Genomic DNA, 22,786 nt, shown 5'->3' on the forward strand with positions numbered 1-22,786 from the left:
TTACGTAAGCTTAACAGGCTACTTGAGCTTTGAGCTAAAACTATCCCTAAACTTAGTCCACTAATTTTTTATGACCTACTTTCCCTAAGCAGAGCTTTGGAACAGAAGATCAAAGTTTCATAGAGCCTAGGAGGTGGTCCCTGAATTTCAGACTTGATCTTAATACCTCACAGGCAGTAGGAAACTCTGGCAACCAAATCATTGAGATTAAAAGCAATAATTGCCATGGTAACACAAAAAATAATGAACTTGCCATTGAGAAAGAAAAGATAGTATCAAGGTCAATGCCCCCTCCCATGGCAACACAATTTTTACCTCTCAGGAAAGTCCATATCTTCTCTGGACACTTTAAACTACAAGAACATACTTCCCAATGCTAAGTCAAAATTCTCACCACTGAGAATTCTAGTTCTACACTGTTTTCTCATGCCCTTCTTCCACATGGTAGTCTTTGGTTGTTTGAATACAGCTATGATTTTACCCCAAGTTATCCCTGGCATAAATCTCTTTAACCATCCTTTGTTTGGCCTGACCATTCTGCACACATCCCTGTGACTATGCTCAGTTTGTCTGTGCCCTCTCCCTGAACCCCCTTTAAAATCAAACCCGGGTCTCTAGACTTGGCTGTTCCATGTGTCAATAGGACATCCTCTTTCCTATTCTAGATACTGAACTTCTTTGTTGAACATACCACAGTGCTAATGTAGCTGTGAGCCAGACACTCTCTTCTTTGGCAGAAATCATTACAACCTACCAATCCCGCTTTCAGGGTGTAGAGTGAAGGAAGGAGATGATCATGGCTCCCATGCACCAACCCAAAACAGGGGTGATGAAGTTTTAACCCATCCCCTAGTTTTGTCTTCAACTTTATAATAATGCTCTGCTTTGATCTTACCTCAGTTTTTGTATCTGTAATAGGGGAGGTGGAGATGGGTCATTATCAGTCGTAACCTCTACCTGCAATGTGAGAGAACTGCATAGAAAGATCTCTGAAACCTTGGAACACCACGAGGGTCCTCAGAAATTAGGATGGGAGGGTGGGGGTGGGAAGGGAGACGAAGTGAGTTGCCGAGTTTTTTGTTTACGCAAAAGTTAGCAGGTTGTAACGTTGTCTTTAGCATACGTTTCTCTCTCTGTACCGACAGCAATATGATTATGACAGCAGCACCATCCGGAAGAGGATATTTCAAGAGGCGTTGGTTCAAATCACACTTCCCACCCTGCAGAAGGCACTGGCATCCGTGTGCAAACCAGTAAGGAGATGGGTTACTCCGGAACCTGCTTTTGTTGCCTTTGAAGTTCAAGTAAATTTTTTTTGGCCATGATGCACTTACAAGCAGTAGATGACCAGGGAGGGGGTCAACACACTTTTCCTGTAAGTGGTCAGGTGGCAGATATTTTAGGCTTCACGGCCATATTATTCCTGTTGCAATCACACAGTTCTGCCGTGATAGCACAAATGCAGCCATGCTGCTGCTGCTGCTGCTAAGTCGCTTCAGTCGTGTCCGACTCTGTGCGACCCCATAGAGGGCAGCCCACCAGGCTCCCCCGTCCCTGGGATTCTCCAGGCAAGAACACTGGACTGGGTTGCCATTTTCGATGACCCATAAACAGATGTGCAGTCTGTGTTCCAATAAAACTTTATTTACAAAGGCAAGCAGCTGTCTGGATTTGCCAACCCTTGGACAAGACAGAATGTCAAAGGGTAATGATCTGAGTTTGAACCAAGTTAAGGGTTACAATAGAGTGCCTACGGATTGTTCCTCATTATGGTGTGACACCCCCACCCCCACCCACCCACCACAGGCCCAACACAGCCTCTGAAACTTGACCACTCTATCCAGGAAAAGACCTTAAGTCACACAATTGCAGAAGGATATTTGTAGTTTCAGTAATATTTGCTTACTGAAGTCAGTGAAACTAAAACCATCTAAAGCTTCTATGAACACTAGGCAGCTAGTGACAGCCAAGCTTGTGAAGGTGTGACTAGGTCACACCTTCAGTGCGGGGTCACAAGTGAGCCAACTAAGGAGGCCAGGTCAAGACCTGGATTCAAGTCCCAGCTCCTCCACATAGCAGCTCTGGGGCCTTGGGCAAGAGCTTTTCTCTCTCTCTTGGCCTAGATTTCATCTAGAAAATGGAGGTAATACTTTGCAGTATCCTTCTTAAGACTGAGAAGACCAGGGTGACACGGTGACCATTCGATGAGTGCTTGCCACGTGCTCAGCACTTTGTATGGATTGTCTTGTTGATCCTCATGACCCCTGTGAGCAGGTACTGTTTATGTCCTCATTGCACCTGAGGGGTTAAGTAGTGGGACCAAAGTCACAGAGCTGGAATCCACCAGAGTTTGAACTCAGCTCGCATTCATTTGATAACATGGGATGCACTCAATAAATGGTGTTTACTACTACTTTTTGTGCTGCTTCATGTTCTGCAAGCTGGGACCTTCACAAGGCCGGCTCCCTCTTGGCACAAATAATAAAGAGCCTTTTAGAATTTAAAAAGGGCTTTTTGCAGCTTAGAGAGTCTCCAAACATTGGAACATTAGAGTCCATTGCATGAGTTATTTTATTGCAAAAATTTCCTTGATCATTTTTATATTCTGTACATACTGTTTTTCTTCAGAAAGCCAGAGGCATACCAAGTACCTGGCACTTATTTCTGAGGGTAAATTTCTTTCGTAGAAAAGGTTTGATCAAGTCAGGGCAGTAAAGAATCTACCTGTATGATTGTCTCTTGCCTATATGATTTTCCATCTTATGGCTGGAAAAGTCCAGCCATTCAAAGGATGACTCGGTCCACCTTGGACATGTCTGCATGCAGATGTTCTGTGTAGGGTATTTTTATTTTCCAATCCCAAAAGCAATGTGGGGGCCTTGGAGCCACGTCCTCCCAAGAGAGGAGAAGGGTTTAAAAAAAAAAAACCCTCTTCCTGTATGCTCCTCTCTCTCCAGCCATCTGCAGAGTTATACCAAATCTCTAAGAGGCGCTTGTGATTTTTAATCAAAAGAGACCAGTTTGGAGAGAAATTGAGGCCTGGCATTTTCAGTAATGAGGAATAGTGTATCAGTACCAAGACATTTAAAAACATCTGGATTTACAGAGAGGATGAACTAGGGAGCATGTGCTTCAGGCAAAGATTGTTTAGTTTACTAGTGTGTATTTCCCTTGGTTCTAAGATCTGCAGTACTTAACCCAGGCTGCACGTTAGAATTGCCTGGGGAGATTTTTTTTTTTAATTCCAATTTAACAGATCCTGGAAATTAATATGTGTCACAATTCAATCAATTCAATATAGAAAACCTGTTTTGTAAAGTTGCGCACATCACAACAGCAAAGTGCCCCTCGGAATGATTCTTTTCCACACAATTACTTAGCTGGTTGAAAGTTCAAAGGCCTGCTGTTTATTCAGCGAACATGTATAAGCATGATCCAGGCACGTGCCCAGCCACCGTCCCTGTTTTGTCCTGGGCTTCACAGCCTAGAGACAGCAGACAGGCACAGAGCGCACTTTGCGATGAGCATGGCAGGAGCTTTGTGGGGAAGAGAGGTGGCCGAGTTTGGAAGAGGGTGCCCCGCTCTGCCTATGCGGACGGAGAGGACTTCCCAGAGCCATGTTTTCTCCCAGTCCTGAGGGATGAATAACAGGGAACTAAGGAGTGGAAGATCATGTGGGGAGATGAAAGACACAAACCTCGTTTTGCAGAGGAAGAGAGAGGCACAGAGCCGTGAGCCGGCTTGCCCAGAGCCCCACAGCCAGTCCAGGGCACTGTGAAGTCCCTGAGCTGCGCTCTGCCCATGTGGCCCTTATCCGTGTGTCAGTCTTATCTCATAGACCCTCTCAGGGTCATGGAAGCTCATGTCTCTTTAATCCTGTGGCTTTCCCTAGGGTGGGCAGAGAGGGGTCCCATTATTACCCACTGGGATCTGGTCCTGGGCTACAGACCCCCCTGTCCTGGCTCTGAGAGTCTGAGTGGGGTGGCTTCTGATGGCCTGCTGTAAATCTCCTCCCTCCAAGCGAAAGCCATCGAATCCCACTGCTAAGACCCTGGCTCTCTAAGAACTGGGGGTCAGGAGCCCCCGTCCTGCACTGTCAGGGGCAAGCATTATGGAGTTAATCACAAGGATATGACTTGGCTCGTTTTGATCCCTTCCTTGACCTCATGCCGATAAAAGGCAAGCCACGTGGAGACCCTTGGAAAACAGAAAGTGTTGAAGGATTTTGTGTGATGCCTGGATTGTCTTAGAATCACAGAGTTTCCGGGCCAGCTGGAGGGGAAGAGGAGACTGTTTCTCAAGAGTCTGTGACTAGGGATTCTCCACACCTGAGAACAGGACGCATCCTAAGAGTTAAACATACATCTACTCTGCTGCTGCTGCTGCGTCACTTCAGTCGTGTCCGACTGTTAGCGACCCCATGGACTGCAGCCTACCAGGCTCCTCCGTCCATGGGATTTTCCAGGCAAGAGTACTGGAGTGGGTTGCCATTGCCTTCTCTGACATCTGCTCTAGGACCCAGCAATCTCACTTCTAGGTATACACTCAAGTAAGCCCTAAATCCACAAAATCATACACAAGAATATCAATAGCATCTATGTTCATAACAGTCAATATCCAGCAGTAGGAATATAGATAAACAGTTTTAGCTTGTCCATATAATGAGTGCCATTTATCAGTAAAAAAGAATGAACTACTGATACATGCAGCAACATGGATGAATCTCCAAAAACAAACACAAAAAAAGAGTATAGGATTCCATTTACATAAAGTTAAATAAACAAGAAAAACTAATCTAGTGTGATAGACACAACATCAGAGCTTAATCTCTTGGTAAGTAGTCTAGACTGGAAAAAGGGGTGATGAAAATGTTTACCTTGATCTGGGTTATGGTTATCTGAGTATATTTATATATTTAAAGTTGTTGAGCTCTACTTTTAAAACGTGCGCATTTTTCCCGGTATAGCTTACACCTTAGTAAAGTACTGTTGGCATTAAAAAAGAAGAAAAAGAAGGAAACGTCCAGACCCACTGACAAGGCCTTGAGACATCAGGGTCTCTGGTGTCTGCCCCCTCAAAGCGCATAGAGTGTGAACCCAGTCCAGGTCATGGTGTCTGGGGGAAGGAAGCAGGTGACCAATGCTTCACACTCCAAGGGGGAACAAGAGGGACAGCTGTCGTTTCCGGAGCTCCTCTGCAAACTGGTGTCTCATGCGATGTCCCCTTTATCTTCTTATCTCTCCTTCTCCAGGAGCTTCAGAAATATGAGCAGTACATCTTTGCGGATCACACCAATATGATCCATGTTGAAAATGTCTACGAGGAGATTTTACATCAGATCCTCCTAGATGAAAGTCTGAAAGGTATGAAAGGTTTCCCTGGTGCTGGAGAAAGCTCTAGATAGAGGGGCGCACCCCTGATGGGGACCCCACAGGGCCAGCTAGGTTTTGTCCACAGGAATGAAAAGGGAAGAGGAAATTGACACCAAGAGCTGGGGAGACAGAGGACAAGAGACTGAAGAAGTGAGGGTCGCTGACCTCCGCTGAGCGGTTGCGGTTTGGCTCACACTCCACTGGCCCGTTAGATATTATTTCGCTTTCAATCCAAATAAGAACTCTGTGAACTGGGAATTTTAAGCTTCATTTTTCAGATGAGAAAACTAAGGTTAGAGAGATTAACCTAGGGTGTCTCATGAACAGCTGGCCTCCTCCGGCTGTTCCAGACAGAACAAAGGAAAAAGAGCTCTTCTTGGCCACAGGCTTACAACGCCTCCCCAGCCTGGAGCAGGTGATTCAGCAGCGGGGCTTCCCAGCTGCTCTGCCCTCTCAGCACATTCCTCACCTCCACTCAGCTAGAAAGAATACACTGGGCTGTGACTCCGTCCTTGGCGAGTCCCATTAGGACTCTGGCTCACAGTATCCCATGGAATCAGGCCCTGCTCAGGATAGGAGTGTAGATAGGAAAACTTTGATAGAAATACACAGGAGAGGGCTGTCCCTAAAACTATAGGCTTGAAACATATCTGGTCTCCACAAAGAAAGCTGGCCAAGCACAAGCTCCAGGTCAAAGTAGCTCATCCAATGAGATAAGGAATACAAAGATGTCATCTCAGTATCTGCACAGCTCAGTCAAGACTACTGCCAGTCCACCACAGCACCCTTGGGCAAATTAGGAAAAAAGCTCTCTTCCTCCAGATGGCGGACTGCTCTCTGTCAAAAAATTGTCACGATATACTGGTTTGGTTTGAGCAGGACATGCTACTGCAGCCTGCTGGAAAATTACTCTGCTGAATACACAAATCTGTGATGTGAATGGTATCCCCTGGGGTGTGAGATTGTTGGGCACTGTACAACCTACACAGCCAGAGGGAGAGGCTGATTGTCAAAAACGTCAGCTGCTGGTTGTCGTTATTTTTTAAAATTAATTTTTATTGGAGGATGGTTGCTTTACAGTGTTGCATTAGTTCCTACCGTACAGCAAAATGAATCAGCCGTACATTTACACATATTCCCTCCCTTTTAGAGTTCCTTCCCATTCAGTCTCCACAGCACTGTGAAGTAGAATTCCCTGTGCTGTCCAGTACAGATGGCCAACAAACACAAGATAAGATGCTCAATTGCTATGTTAATTATGCTAATTATTAGAGAACTGCAAATCAAAACTACAATGAGGTTATCACCTTACGCTGACCTGAATGGCCATCATCAAAAAAACCTACAAACAATAAATTCTGGAGAGGATGTGAAGGAAATGGTTGTTATTATTGATTTTACTCCTCTTGGGGCCTCTAGGACTGAGCCGGATGGACAGAGGCCTTTAGTTTGGACACTGCAGGTCATAAGGTTTTCTCTGCAGGCTCAGTACTAAGGACTCGTTACACGTTCAGGACTGTTCTGAGTGTAAAAGCAGAGAAACTAAGGGCCTGTCCTGCCCTAAAGGAGTGTCAGTCAAAGTAGACACACTGCAGCCACACACACTAGCGGCTAATGAGATGTGGTAGGGCCTCCAAGGGTGATACCAATGATGGTAGTAGATTTGACCTCTTTGAAAGCCAAGGGCATGTTTTATTCATTCATCTTTGGATTCTTAGAGCATGTCCCATAGTTGATGTCCAGTAAAAGTGTGCTGTTTGAATAAATGAATGAGTGAAGGAATGAATGAGTGAACATTACAGAAGTCCAGGGTTTGGAATGAGTCTGTAGGCTCTGGTCATCAGGGAAAGCTTCCTGAAAGAGGGTTAGATGTAAGCTGGAATTTGAAATTGGGAAATTCAGATGGTTAGAAAAGCTGAGAGGGAATTTTAGCTTCTAGATAAAATCAGAAATTCCAGATTAGTCAGGGCAAGGTTTTAACATTATGTTTTGCTTTCTGGTATCTCTCAGTGATAAAGGAGGCTGCTATCCTGAAGAAACACAATTTGTTTGAAGACAACATGGCCTTGCCCAGTGAAAGTGTGTCCAGCCTCACTGATCTAAAAACTCCTGCGGGGTCAAACCAGGCCAGCCCCGCCAGGAGAGCCTCAGCCGTTCTTCCCGGAGTTTCAGAGAGTGAGATCCTGAGTAATGAGGTGTTCCAGGAGGCAGGGGAGATGAAACAGCCAGAGGTCCCTAGTCCATTGGCCAGAGAAGAAGGCCTTTCCCTCCCTGTGTCCAGCCCTCCCCCAGATGGGGACAGGCAGGTCATTGATTCGAGTATAGATGGCCCGGTTGTGAATCTGGTGGCTACAGAGGTGACAGCAGGCGCCCTGGGCACACACTTGTCACAGCCGGAGTTGGAAGAGACTCCTGAGGACCGAGAACCCACCCAGGAAGATGCAGAGCCCAGCTCTGCCGCAGGCTCTTTGAAGGAGCTCAGAAATTTGCTGACGGTGACCGCCGAAGTAACAGAGGAGTCCGCTGTGCTTGAGGTTGAGAAAGATACACATGAGGAGGCCCTTGTTCCCCAAGATATTGAAAAAGAAGAGGAAGCCACCCAAATCGACACAGAGGCCAGTCAAGCATCTGCCTCGGGTCAGGACAACTGTGAAGAAAGTGAAGTCAGTGAGGGGGAGGCCCATGGTCCAGCTCCCAAGGCCGAGGCCAGCGGGGTGGAGCTGGGAGAATTTCCAGATGCTCAGCCAACCTGCGGGGGGCTCAGTGAGGGGGCCCGGGGCCCAGACCCCACAGAGGAGCCGGGAGAGGCGGGAGAGCCCGCTGAGAGTGAGCTCACAGGGGATGCCTCTGGACTGGGCACCCTTGAAGGAGGAGGGCCCGTGTGCTCTGTGGAGGCTGAGGCTGTGTCCCTAGAAGCTTGCGTGTTCCATTCTGACCCCATCAGCCCCAGGGAGAGCCAGGTTTCTGTGGAAGAAGAGGCGGTGGGCGGGAGCTGCAGCACAGCCCAGCCTGCCACCAGTGAGGATGCCCAGGAGAGGAAGGCCTACCCCGTTCACGAGTGTCAGTGGGTGGTGGAGAATGTTGCAAACACCGATACCCTAGATACACAGAGAGAAGACCCCCCAGAGCCCCCTTCAGAGGAGTGAAAGGGACAGCGTGGCCAGTCTTTCTTGGAACAAACTCAGCCCAAAGGGGGAGGGGGGGGTGCCTGCAAGTTGTTACCAAAAAAAAAAAAAAAAAAAGCATGAAGTACTTCTTTAATTTGTATAATGAAGCTAGAGGGAATTGCACACGGGGTAGGAGCACTGAGGCAAGCCTTTGTGGAATGGAACTGTCCTCCCATGAATTACGGCTTTAGCATTTGAATAAGAATTACAAAGGTAATGGCGTGGGGTGGGGGGGTGGTGAGAGGCAGCTGAGGGGCCCAGGGTGGGACGGGGCTGCGGGGAAGGCAGAGGAGACAGCCGGGCACCCTGCACACTCTCTTCTAATGCACTTTAAGGCTTCTTCATGTTCGGTGAGAATGCGAAGGTAGATCCTGTAATCCAGCTTCACCGTTCGTCCACAGCCCGGCTGCAGGAAAGGGAGATGGTGCGCGCTGGCCCCTCCTGCCTGCTGTGTGCGCCCCACAGAGCCTGAGCGATCAGCCTGAGACATCTCAGGAAGGCTGAGCGGAAACAGAGCGAGGCTGTGGTCTGGGGGCTGGCTGGGCCTCTTACTAATGCCGCTATCAATTTCCTACTAATTCATCTTGCTAATTCTTATTAATTAATCACTTTTTGGAGAACATCAGATGAGGCAAGGAAATTTCTTTGGCATGTTTAAGTCTGAAAGCCTTCCAAATTAGCCTTAGACTGTGCAGAGAAAGAGCTTAGCTAAATTATCAAGCATAAAGCCGACCAATTAAACATTATTTGAACAGCTATTCTATGACACATGCTGTGTTAGGCATAGTAACAAAAAAGAACAAAAAAAAAAAAAAAAAGAAAGATTAGGTGCTTGTCTAGCATAAATGGAAGGATCCAAAGGAATTTAATCTGAAAGAAAAAAATATATACTGATTTTCAAAACATGACAACTTTCTTTCTTTCCATTGAAACAGTCCTGGTTTATTCGCAGGAGGGAATAAAGTGAATAAGTGAATAAAAGGAGAAAGAAAAGAGGGAAGTAAAAGGGAGAGAGAAAGGAAGAAGAGAGAAACCAAGCTATAGATCATTAAGTTCCAAAGATGTTACCAACAATGGAAATTATTTGCTCAGTTGTTCAGCAAATTGAGTCTCGTTATGTCCCAGGCACTGATACTGTACTGAAAATGGCTCTGTTCCTTTCTCCCAAAACCTGCTTTAATGGAAATAGATGGAAATACATCTTCTGAATGGATCATGACCTTTACCTGTGAGTGTTAAGGTGGAATGAACTTTCTTGCCAAAGGTTAAAAAGATGTATTCTCTTGTCCTTCAGAAAAATACCAGATGATTTTCTAAAAGCTTTAGTCCCAGGTCTACATCTTGAAGTTTCCTTCTACAAATTTTAATATTAGATCTCAACATACTGTCCTAAGAGCTTGTTTTGATTATCATCAGCAAGTAGTTAATATCAGGTGTTTTTTTTTTAAGAATTTGTCCACAGTTTGACCATTTAAGCAGGAATTAAAATATCTCTCTCTCTACCTCCCTATGAAGAATTGCTTGGATTTCTGGGTCATAGGGGATGAAAAATAATCAGGATACTCTCATATTGCATTGTTTCACCCTTGGCTCAGACAGTAAAGAATCTGTCTGCAATGCAGGAGACCTGGGTTCAATCCCTGGGTCAGGAAGATCTCCTGGCCAAAGGAATAGCTACCCACTCCAGTATTCTTGCCTGGAGAATTCCATGGACAGAGGAACCTGGCAGGCTGTGGTCCATGGGGTGGCAAAGAGTCCAACATGACCGAGTGACTAACACTTAGCGTGTTTAGATCCTCTCATTATAGGTGGAGAAGGCAATGGCACCCCACTCCAGTACTCTTGCCTGGAAAATCCCATGGACGGAGGAGCCTGGTAGGTTGCAGTCCATGGGGTCGTGAAGAGTCGGACACGACTGAGCGACTTCACTTTCACTTTTCACTTTCATGCATTGGAGAAGGAAATGGCAACCCACTCCAGTGTTCTTGCCTGGAAAATCCCAGGGACGGGGGAGCCTGGTGGGCTGCTGTCTATGGGGTCGCACAGAGTCGGACACGACTGAAGTGACTTAGCAGCAGCAGCAGCAGCATTATAGGTGGAAGGCAGAGGTCACTCCCCTCCCTGGTCCTTATTGCACCCGTGTTCACTCATATCCTTGCATTTGGCACAAAATATTGCAATTATGTTTACTTCCTGTCTCTTCCAGGGGCCCCTTCCTTCAAGGACAGACGCTAGGGTTTGGTCATCCTGTGTACTTCCTGCACACACAGCCTTGAATAATGGCTCCCTGGATTCTCAAGTCACTTTAATATCCCTAGTGCCTAACAAGGAACTGCTTGTGTCAGGCTTCTCAGGAAATGTGAGAACTGATCACCAACCACACTGCTGTGCTGGGGCTATTTGGGGCTTGCTGTCAGGCAAGGAGATATATTTTACTTGGGCTTTTTGCCCTTGGGAGTCTTCCCTTAAATCAAGTCCAAAGTCCAAAAGGCAAGTGGCCAAATGGTCTGATGCGCTGCCCAGCGAGACTGAGAGCCAAAGGTGCAGTGCCCAGCCTCCCCAAGGACTGCCCTTTTCTCCGGGAGAATGGTGATCAGCAAGCAAGGAGGTCCTGGCGCAGGCTAAGCCCACATAGAAGCTTCTAGCTTCCTCCCTTTTGCTCACCTCAGGGCTCCTGGCCCCACTTGGAAAGCTGAGAGATTTTTCCAACCCTAAATGACAGTACTTGTCACTTCATTGGATGGATGAACATCAGTGTCTACCCATCCGCTGGTAGAGGAGACCAGAGATTAAGAGGAAGTACGGAGCTGAGAACGCAGAGTTTTTCTGTACATATTTCACAAAAGACACGTCCACTAGATTAAGTCAGGTGACTGTTCCATTTGATGATGGAACAGGAAATTAAAGTGCATTAAAATTTCCTTATTTGTTTTCACATGTTGAGTGGAATAGTTTCCTATTACTGGGAGTTTCTCTTGCTTTTGATACAGACTTGTCTAGATTGCTTCAGTGGTTTCCAGGTTGGAGCAAGGTTATTGTGATTTAAGTAAGCAGCAGGAAAAGCCTCTGCAAGCTGCTCAGGGGCTCGCTCCTATGGACAAATTTCTTTGAAATGCATAAAACCTCAAGACATGGCTTTTGGCAAAAATTCCATGACTAGTTATGTTTTATTGACCTTTCACAAAGAAAGGATATTTTCCTTAAAAATGAATTTGCTTATCCTTTGCAGCTTAGAGCAGAGTCAGTAGTGTCTTGCATTATTCAGAGTAAACTTATTTCCAAAAAAAATGCATTTTGGAGACAACAAGGAAAAGATTCCAGCTTGTTCAAAATTTTTAGAAAGAGACTGAGTATGAAGAACTATGGGTCTTCATGCTCCATCTTCTGCATTTTACTACAGAGATTCTCAAGTCTGGTTTCATAACCTTCAGATTAGAGGTAGTGATTTCAAAGGGTTCCACGATTCTCTCAGATAAGTGATTTTATTTCTTTATAAAAAGTGCTAAGTGATGTTTGCTAACCTAGCAAGTTTAATTTGGGGAAGAGAAAGACATCACTGACTAAAATAAATAATACAGTTTCACTTGGTGAAAAAGTCAGTTACATGTACCTTCTTTACCAAAAACAAGTGGGTTTTACAATTTGCTTCTGAAGTCTGCAACCTCAATAAGGAGATCTACACTGTGGATTGGTTTTTCTGGTCACTATATAAAGCAAATAAACGTAAACCACTTTGTAACCACATGTTTACCCTGCCAAGTGCCTATATTGCAATAAAATGTTTGTCCTTGAAAAACTGTCCAGACGTCATATTTATTTGGAATGGGGCTGTTTTCATCTTTTAAGCAAATGTCATACTTGAGCTGGGAGGAACTCCTCAGAGATGGAAAAATGAGTCAGTGTAGTACAGAATTTTACTTTTCTGCCATCAGGAAGGAATCCACAGGGAAGTCACTTAATGGCAGTTGTAATCATGCTTTTAAAATGCATATGCTAATTTCTGTGGGAATCGGATTAGGTCTATAATACAGTAATGGGCAATTACTTTTGATGTAATTGAATTGCTGTTCAAACAAATTTGTTTTCAGTGGACAACGCTGAGCAATATATCCATTCTTTCTGTAATTATAAACAAAGCAATATTTACTCACTAGTATCCACAGTTGCTCATTCATCCATAAATTCATTCATCTGAAAAACAATGATTGTGCATCTGTTGTATGCAGGTGCTGTAGTGGGTGTAGAAGACACAGAAGTATATACAGTGGACATGATCTCATATCACAAAACTCAAATTCTCAGAGTGGACACAGCCAGGGAGAGATCAGAATGGGTGTTTGCTTCTTTCACTTGGCAGAAGACTTTTCTATGATCTCAGCTTTAACTTTACACCAACAGCTTCAGGCAAGAGAGGAGGCATGTTGGAGAAATCGTGTCCGGCAGTGATGGAGACACTTGGTGTGGCATAAGCTTCCCTCCTCCACCTCCTCTTTCCATAGCAAACTTCTGGTGGCTCCTCCAGAATTTCTACTTTGGGTCAATAATCAGATTGGAATTGGAGGTGAGGGGAATCATGAAACCACTTTTGTATGTCTTTTTCTTAGATTGTTCATCCGGTGTGTCCAGGATGGAAGTGATGGAGGTCTAGGGAGGAGTCAACTAACAGCTCTTCTCTCCTTACAAGCCTGGAGCCACTCCAGCTTGAGCATCTGTCATCCTTTGCCATATCCATTGTCAAGAATATCTGTCCCTCCCTTCCCCATCTAGCCAATTCCCATTGTTACTGTGAGAGGACAAGTCAGGCCAGTTTCCCCACCCGGCTCGTACTCCCAATAATGCTTTGCTGAACTCTCCCAGCCAAATGTACTTTTCTACTTCTAGTCATCCTCTCTCTCTGCTGCAGTCATCCACCTGACCTGTGCCTTGGGGCAGGGATCCTGCCTTTAATCTTTGTATCCTTAGCAGAGCATAGGTCCCTGAAGATAGCAAGTGCTCAAGAAATGTTGAATAAATATCCCCAATCACAGATGAAGAAACAAGTGAAGATAATAGTCAGTGATCCCTTAGCATGTATTAAGAATCTGTGACTCTCGGAAGTTTACCCACCCTCAGTCTACATAGATAGTTCTGTTTTAGTGATGAGACTTGATCATGGGTTTTTGTATACTCATCAGTCTGGGAGGGCAAGTCAGAGCCAAATTGCCTCCAAATCAAGCTACTATGAGCCACCTCCTAGTTTTGGGGACAGCAGCCTCCACTGGGTTTTCCTGAGGTCCTTAAGAGGTTAACAATGCAAAAAGGTCAAGAAGTTCACCCCTGAATGGTACCCAAGTCTGTGATGCATGAGCAAATGCTTGAGAATTAATGGGCAGCATCTTCCTTCTAGAAAGCCCTCCTCTTGAGGTTGGATAGGGAGCAGGGAAGAAGATGTGGTCCCTGATTTTAGGAAATTCAGTCCAGTTGGGGAAGCTGAGATGCAAATGATGGTTCTGTGAGAAGAGGAAGAAGGGTTCTGGCAGAAGAAGTAACAACTGAGGACTCTGCTCAAGAAAGGGCAGGTCTGATTGTTGAACCTATTAAGTTTGCTCTTTGTTTCTTGCCTTTTTGACTTCTTCATGAACTAAAATCCAAAATCCAGCAGCCAGAACCATTAGAGGGAGCTGTGGTCAGAAGGAGTTACAGTCAGAGCTGTGACAATGGAAGGAAATCAGTGGGCTCTATTGATTTAATCATGACTTACTTGAAGGGAGAGGGGAGCAATCTAAGGAATGAGTCGACCTCAAGAAACTGGAAAAGGCAAAGAGATGGATTTTCCCATAGAGCCTCAAGAAAGGAATGCAGACCTGCCTCCTCACTGATACTAGCTCAGTGAGACCTGTGTTATAGTTCTAACCTCCACAACTGTAAGATATTAAATGTGTGTTGTTTTTGACCACTAAATTTGTGGTAACTTGTAACAGCAGTTGGACTTCTTAGTTAAAACATAAACAAATGAAACTCTAAAAAAATCCAGCTGCCCCCAGATACTCTGAAGAAATTTTTTATCAAGATCCTTTCCTGCCCTACCCGTCTGGTCCCTATGCAGAGGGGTATGTATATGTATCGGGAAGGGTTTGCTTTGTATTAGCAATTCCAAGTGGAATTGTTGGGGTAGGAACCAGATGGGGCTTATGTTTTGGAAAATGTCTACAAGACACTGAGGTGATTTTGAAGCTAAGGCCTTCAACACCCTGCTCCCTGCTGCCTGAGTCACGTGGGGAACAGTTCTTTCTGTACACTGGTTTGAGAGGGATGTTGTGAGGGGAAAATGAAGGCATCTTTATTTCTGTCTGTTGGAGGCTTCAGGTTTTGAACTTTAAATTTTTATCCAGAGTTTAGGATAAATTATGTTTTTCATGTAACGTCCAGATTCATTCATGGATTTTTTTTTTCCACAAAATACTTATCAATATCTACTAACGTACCACAGACTCTGCCAGACCCTGGGAATAGAGTGATAAAACAATCAGTCCCTGCCAGCATTACATTCAGTTTGTGGGTTATCTTTTCCCCATCGACATTTTCAATTATTCAGTTTAAGAAAATACTGTTAATATTAATGAGCCTTTTCACCTTTCAGGTCACGATTCAGAATTCTTCACCAAGTTTACCTATAGACTGGGAACTTGGTTTGCTCTGAGTTCCTTTATGAGAAAATTGTATGGGTGTCAACTTATTGTCTGAACTGGGGCTAACCACTTAACCTTTAAAAGAATTTGTTTGTAAAATGGCAACAACAGCCCCCACATTGAAAGGCTGTTGTCCACATTGAGTAAAATGAGGCTCAAAGAAGCGAAGCAACTTCTGAAGGTTACACAGCTAGTAACTAGTTGACCCAGGAGTATCATTTAGCAATCACTACAAAACTGAAATCACTCCAAAAGTCAGTGGTTAAAATAGGAAGCATTTATTACTGCTCAGAAGGCTACGGGTCAAGCACCAGCTCGTGTCATCCTGTCTGACTTCCCCAACAGGTGTGGGAGGTGGCTGGCTGTCCACTGGTGTGGCCTGTCCCTTGCTGGGCAGCTGGGCTCCTCTCCATGTGGTCTCCCATCTTTCAGCGGGCTGGTGCAGGCTCATTCCTGATGCAGAAGCCGGGAGGAGAAAAGGAGAGAGAGAGAAGAGGCAAAAAGCTCAGAACGAGTGCAACATCACTTCTGCCATGTTCCACTGACCAAAGCCAGTCGCAGGGTGGGGTGAGATTCAGGAATGGAATTGCTGCAGTCACATGCCGCATTGTGCCCGCGTTCAGGGAAGCCATTAGCTGGGGCATCGATGCAATCAACCTGCCTCAGCAGCATTCACATGACTCCTGTTTGACTCTAAAACCATGCTCTTGTCTCCAGAGGACACTGTCTATAAACACTTACACAGCCAGCGCTGGCCCCTCTCACATTCTTCCCCAGTGTCTATGCCCCCCTTTAGCCCCATTCTCTACTAGATGAACAAAACACCATCATTCCCAACTCTAACTTTGACCTATCAAAGAATTTTGGCTTTTGCATTCGTTTGGAAAATGAGTCTCTTATTTAAAAGTTTTTTTTTTTTTTTTTAAGATTTACTTATTTTTGGCTGTGCTGGGTCTTCGTGGCTGTGTGCGGGCTTTCTCTGGTTGCAGGGAGTGGGGTTACTCTTCATTGCAGTGCACGGGCTTCTCATTGTGATGGCTTCTCTTCTTGTGCAGCATGGGCTCTAGGCACCTGGGCTTCAGTAATTTTGGCTTGTGGGCTCAGCAGTTATGGCTCCTGGGCTTAGTTGCCCCAGGGCATGTGGGATTGTCCCTCAGCAGGGATCAAACCCATGTCCCCTGCATTGGCAGGCAGAGTTTTAACCACTTGACCACCAGGGAAGGGCCTAAAAGTTGTTGTTGTTGTTGTTTTTAAATTTATAAGCCTTGTAAGAAGAAATGTCTAAAAGAGATTCCTTCCCATCTTAGCAATATATACTTTATATACTGCTTAATTATAACAAGGTCATTGGTCATGATAAACATGTTAATTATGCCAGGAGAGTAAGAAAATTTAACCCGTGCCAAGCAGTATTTAGCTTCATATAAACAAGCACCATTCTCTCCAACAAACATGTCAATAATATTATTTTCTATAGAAAATAATGGTAGTCTTAAGAAAATGTTACAGTCCTCCTCATAAGGAAAATAAACACATTTTAAAACCAACCACAAAACAAGTAAAGATAAATTTTACTTGAAAATTTATCCCACCTGGTTAATATTCTGTATTCTTCGTAACTCTATGATAGCTGATTTGTAAATATTCCTAATCCCTCTCCTTTTCCCTGGAAAAGGATGATCCTCAGGATATAACATTTTAAGAGCACTTGTATCAGATTTTGCCCTTCCAGCTTTCTTGCTAGAATATTGTTGTACCTAGTGACCTATGGGTTTCTTTTAAAATTTTCATAAAGGTTGAATAAAAGGTTTCGGGGCTTACATCTATCTGGTAGCATGCCACCTCACCAAGAATGTCCTTTCTTTTCTTGTCTGTCCAACACACGAGACCACATCAGGACTCATTTTGTGCTCCCTGCCATCATTTCAAGCCTTCTTCCTCTGAATTCCTTTGGCTTTTATGCTGACAACATTGATTTTGGCACTTTAAACATGTACCATGAAGAAATTTTTAGTGATTTCTCATATGTTTTGACTCATGACTTTCAAAAGAGAGGGAGTTTTCCCTGTATGCCTAGAGACTCAATATATTCATAGAAGCATAGACTTTAGGGTTGGAAGACACCCTAAATGTTCACTGAATGGAAATGTATCCACAGTGCTTGTATTCCCCCTTTAAAACCTCCTGCTTTTGGTCATCCTCCAGGGATGGGAAAATCACTATCTCCCAAAGGAAATTATTTTGTTTTCAGATGACTCTGATGGTTGGAGAGCAAAAATATTACTCTCATGTTCCACTCCTCCTCTGCCACCATCCTCAACTATAATTTCCATCCCATGGGTCCAATTTTTTCCATCAGGGAAACATACACCATTCTAACCTCTTTTCCTCCTGACAGATTTCAAACATCTCCAAATAACTGAGATGTCTTTTCCAGACTAACTATCCCCCAATTCACCTCTTTTTATGTAATATGGCTTTGAGCTCCTCTGTTGAGTCTTTTCACAGCTCAATTACAAGCTAGTTCCTTGTGTTTTCCTTTTTTCCTTTCTCCCTCAATAGCCTCTGTCTACCTCATAGCCTAATGAGCTTCCCAGGTGGCGCTAGTGGTAAAGAATCCACCTGCCAATGCAGGAGACGCAGAGATGTGGATTTGATCCCTGGGTTGGGAAGCTCCCCTGGAGGAGGGCATGGCAACCCACTGCAGTGTTCTTGCCTGGAGAATCCCATGGACAGAGAAGCCTGGTGGGCTTCAGTCTATGGGGTTGCAAAGAACTGAACACAACTCTAGTGACTTAGCACATACACAGGCACTTAGCCTAGCACCCTTTCTCTTGAAAATCTTCTCTCCCCAGCCCAGAGGAAGGCACATTTTTGTCCCTTTCCCCTTTTCTTGTTATCTTCAAAGAGAAGCAAAGAGCATTTTTTTTACAGTAAAGTTGTTGCTTTCAAGCACTGTGGGGAAGATACATGAAATAAAAAAGTAAAAACTCTAAAAGTTACATAAAAGTTAAGTCCTTAGATGTAAGCTTCCAGGTCTACCATTTTTTACTCCTTTTGAGAAAGTAAAAGGAAGACTCGTTCATTGTCAGCCCACTGCCTTATTTCTAGAAGTGGGACTCACCAACATTCTTCTCCACTTACTAACCCTTCCCTAATTCCTGCAAGAAAGCACCTCTTTCCAGAATGTGATTCAGGCAAAGCAAATACTTCAATGGTTAAACATCTAAAAAGCTCCCAGACTGCAAATAATCTCCACTAGATTTGTCCTACTTTCGGAGATCTATCTCCTTTTGGCATTTTATTATTCTCCTTAGAGACTTTTTGTTGACTTTTTGGCATTTATTGATCAAATATTCTTACAAAAAAAAAAAAACATAAAACAAGAGTGCAAAAAATATCAAGGCTAGAAATAGAGATCTGGGAGTCAGTCAATGGCATCCATTTGGTAATTGAAGCCCCAGCAATGGATAGGATGCCCTTTGGGGAATCTAAAGAAGGAAGGGGGGCTGGGAAACTTAAGGAACACCCATGTTTGTATCAAAGGAGGAGAAAAATCCACAGTGAGATAAGTAGGGGAAAAAAAGGAGAGGATATAAATGACAAGAAACCAAAGAGAGGACAACTTGAGGAAGGCAGGAGTGGTCCATGAGTCAAATGCTGCAGCGAGATCAAATAGGAAAAGGCATGAAGGGTGTTCACTAGCTCACAAAAATGTCACTAGTACCTTGGTCAGACAGAAACCAGACTGTGATGGGAAATGAAAGTGGATACACTCCAGTTTGTCTTTATCTGCCTTAGCATGTGTGACCCCAAACTGACCCTATATGTTCCAAGTGTGGTCTGACAGGTGGTGTAAAGTGAGATCATGTCCACTTTGACCAATTCACTCTGTTTGGTAATGAAGCTTCAGCCCACATTCAGTTATTTTCGGCAGTCCCACTTACTGCACCACTCCAATGACTCACATGAAAGTAGTCTGTTTAAACCTTACGTCATTTCCATACATGGCAGAACTAATACATGACTTCCCATCTCACACTTGTGCAGCTGAGTTTTAAAACTAAGTTCAGAACCTCATTCAGCTACAGTTTGCCTTATTAGTTTCAGTTCTTTGTTCCAACCTATGGGAACATTCTTTGTCCTAATTCTGTCATCCTACAGATTAGCTATACTTCTGGCTTTACGGCATCCATAAATTTGATTTACACTGGTGTTTCCAACCAAGTCGTCAATAATGGCAAGTCCCAAGCATTCAGGCAAGGGCTGGGTGGAAACTTGAAGATATGGCTGGGTCTGAAGCCAATAACAAGTGTCTAAATGCTAACACTGGCAGGTCTGAAGCCAGCTGACAGTGAGTATGGGATTAAGGGTTGTTCAGGGCGGGAAAGACAATGGATAAGTAATGGGGCAGAAACCAGGAACTGAGCCAAACCACAACCTAGACGAGCAGATTCAATATAAAGGAGAGATCTAGAAGCTAGAGAAATTAAAAGAACACCCAAAGTCAACAACAGGCTCAAGAGAGAGAGTGCATATATAGACACTAATTTTTGGACTTCCAGGTGGGTTTTATGTCTTCTTTTCCACATGCAAGGGTATGTGTCCTTTAAAATTAAGAGCTTTTGATAAATAAAAATATGTACAAGACAGGTCTTCTGGCTCTTTCCTAAGTATGGAACGTTTTTTTGGACTGGCCAAGTAACCAGCCAGGACAAATTCTCCCAACTCTACTGCGTCTACTCCGTATTTCTCTTCCTGTTCCCAAGGAGGTGAGACTTTATAAGGAATGTTAATAGGGAGCAAGAATAGTCAAACGAAAGGGAAGAAGGGGGAACATAGAGAATGATTTTTCACTGGGATCCCTATGTTGTATTTATTTTCTGTCCTGGAATTCCATTAAAGATTAGCATCAATATTATTTTTAACACATATTAGCATAGCTAAAATGAAAACAAGACTGAATGCTGGAGAGGATGCAGCTAGAACTCTCATATGCTGCTGGGAATGCAAAACAGGATGTCCACTTTAGAAAACAGATGGCGAGTTTCTTATAAAGTTAAACATATCCTTATCAAGCATGCATGCTAAGTGGCTTCAGTTGTGTCCGACTCCATGCAACCCTATGGACTGTAGTTGGCCAGGCTCTTCTGTTCATGGGATTCTCCAGGCAAGAAAATGAGTGGGTTGCCATGCCCTTCTCCAGGGGTTCTTTCTGACCCAGGGATCGAAGCTAGTCTCTTATGTTTCCTAAAGTGGCAGGTGGGTTCTTTACCCCTAGTACCACCTGGGAAGTTCAGTAATTCCACATGACCCAGTAATTCCTTTGCTAGGTATTTACTGAAGCGAAGTTAAAATTTTGTTCACACAAAAACCTTTATGCCAATGTCTACAGTTGCTGTATTAATAACTGTCAAAAACTGCAAAACAACCTAAATTTCTTCAGGTGGTGAATAGATAAACAAACTGGTACATCCATATAATAGACTACTACTCAATAATAAACGGAGAAGGCAATGGCACCCCACTCCAGTACTCTTGCCTAGAAAATCCCATGGACGGAGGAGCCTGGAAGGCTGCAGTCCATGGGGTTGTGAAGAGTTGGACACGACTGAGTGACTTCACTCTCACTTTTCACTTTCCTGCATTGGAGCAGGAAATGGCAACCCACTCCAGTGTTCTTGCCTGGAGAATCCCAGGGACAGGGGAGCCTGGTGGGCTGCCGTCTATGGGGTCGCACAGAGTTGGACACAACTGAAGCGACTTAGCAGCAGCAACAATAAAAAGAAATGCTCTACTGATATATACAATAACATGAATGAATCTCAAAATTATTAGGCAGAGTGAAAAAGGATATAGACTGTATGATTCCTTTTATATTACAATCTAGGAAAGGAAAAACTATAGGGATAAAAATAAATCATTGGTTACCTATAGGCGGGAGAATAGGAGAAACTGACTATGAAGAGGCACATAATGGGATTTTGGAAGGTGAAGAAACCATTCTGCATCTTGATTATGGTGTTTGCTCAATGACTTTATGCATTTATCAACACTCATAAAACTGTACACAGAAAAGGGAAGATTTTAGTCATATGCAAATTGTTGTTATTTAGTTGCCAAGTCACTCTTTTCAACTTCATGGATTATATATAGCCTGTCAAGTTCCTCTGTCCATGGGATTTTGAAGGCAAGAATACTGGAGTGGGTAGCCATGTCCTTCTACAGGGGATCTTCCTGACCCAGGGATGGAACCCACATCTCCTGTGCTGCAGGCAGATCCTTTATGAGAGAGCCACCTGGGAAGCCCCATATGTAAATTACACCTCAATAAACATGACTAAAAAAATATATTTCCTTTAGTAGCCCAAATTTTCAACAGTAATGATTAATTATATTATGAAACGTTTATACAATAAAGCATTGAACAGTTGTTTGGGACTTTGTTAGACTTTTTCTCTGCCCAGTAGCTTATGAAGAATCTTTACAGGGACTTCCCTGTAAAGGGAAGTGGATACAGTGGATAAGTGGTACAGTGGATAAGAATCTGCCTGTCAATGTGGAAACACAGGTTCCATCCCTGGTCTGGGAAGATTTCATGCGCCACAGCTACTGAAGCCCCAACACTCTAGAGTGCGCTCGACAACCAGAGAAGTTACAGCAGCGAGTAGCCCGTGCACCACAATGAAGTGTATCCCCCTGCTCACCACAACTAGAGAAAGCCCACATGTAGCAAGGAAGACACAGCACAGCCAAAAATAAACAATACTAAATTAGTTAGAAAAGAGCCTTTACATAGCAGCAAAATTTCTCTGTTCCTAAGTTAGAAGTCACCAACTTGTTTTTCCACATTCCCTTGCAGCTAGGGCCTGGGGCTGTGTCGTATGTTCCTCTTGCGTGTCAGATTCACTCTTAACAAAACTCCGATTCAAAATCGTGGAGAGAAAGAGGTGTCTACAAAGTAATGCACTCTGCTGAGGGTGGTGCGTTGTGGCACAGAGAGATATCCAGAAGGGCAGTGACAGAGGGTTGAGCAGCAGTGTTCCACCCCCAAAGTCAGAGGTGCGGTTAAGTTCCTGAAGCATCTTGGGGCTATAATTTGAGCTGTATATTCCTCAGGCCTGGCTCTTGTGCCCTCCAAGAGATTAACACCTTTACATTAATTTAAATTTTAAGTTAATTAATTTAATTAGACATTCGTGTTGTTGTTTGCAACCAGGAACCTAGAGTGGATAGAAGTGTCATTAAAAATTATGTTTATAACCAGAGCCTTACCAACATGAGCTAAGACTACATCATGGATATGGTGGCTTATATCATCATGGAAAAATGGGACTTGTGCCTGGCAGTGACTTCCACATCATGAGCACATGTAGGAGGTGAGTGCCGTCATTCCTGGCAAGAAGCTCTACAGCAAGGTACAGCCTACATCACTCATCTAAAAATCGATTCCAAGTCTCTGTTTAAACAGCAGGAAGAAGACAGAAGAGAAAGGACAGTCTTCACCTGCAGGTTTCCAAACTCATAGCTGCACTGAACTTCAGAACATTAAGAAGAGCCATTTAAATGTTTCTGCTGA

At 44.1% G+C, this 22,786-nt stretch overlaps 1 protein-coding gene and 1 long non-coding RNA gene across 2 annotated transcripts in view; one reads left to right on the forward strand and one right to left on the reverse strand.

Moving 5' to 3' along the window:
- NIBAN1 (niban apoptosis regulator 1) overlaps positions 1–9,764 on the forward strand; it is a 185,924-nt gene extending 176,160 nt beyond the window's left edge. Inside the window, exons 12-14 of the mRNA XM_006060514.4 lie at positions 1,146–1,253; positions 5,252–5,363; positions 7,383–9,764. Of these exons, the coding sequence (XP_006060576.2) occupies positions 1,146–1,253; positions 5,252–5,363; positions 7,383–8,518 (1,356 nt within the window). The 3' untranslated portion in view covers positions 8,519–9,764. The remainder of the gene's footprint in view (positions 1–1,145; positions 1,254–5,251; positions 5,364–7,382) is intronic.
- A 5,705-nt stretch (positions 9,765–15,469) lies between these two features.
- Positions 15,470–22,786, reverse strand: part of LOC112585052 — a 28,545-nt gene continuing 21,228 nt past the window's right edge. Inside the window, exon 2 of the long non-coding RNA XR_003109376.2 lies at positions 15,470–15,660. This is a non-coding gene — a long non-coding RNA (uncharacterized LOC112585052). The remainder of the gene's footprint in view (positions 15,661–22,786) is intronic.

Source organism: Bubalus bubalis, chromosome 5 (genome assembly GCF_019923935.1).
Source record: "Bubalus bubalis isolate 160015118507 breed Murrah chromosome 5, NDDB_SH_1, whole genome shotgun sequence".
NCBI lineage: Eukaryota > Metazoa > Chordata > Mammalia > Artiodactyla > Bovidae > Bubalus > Bubalus bubalis.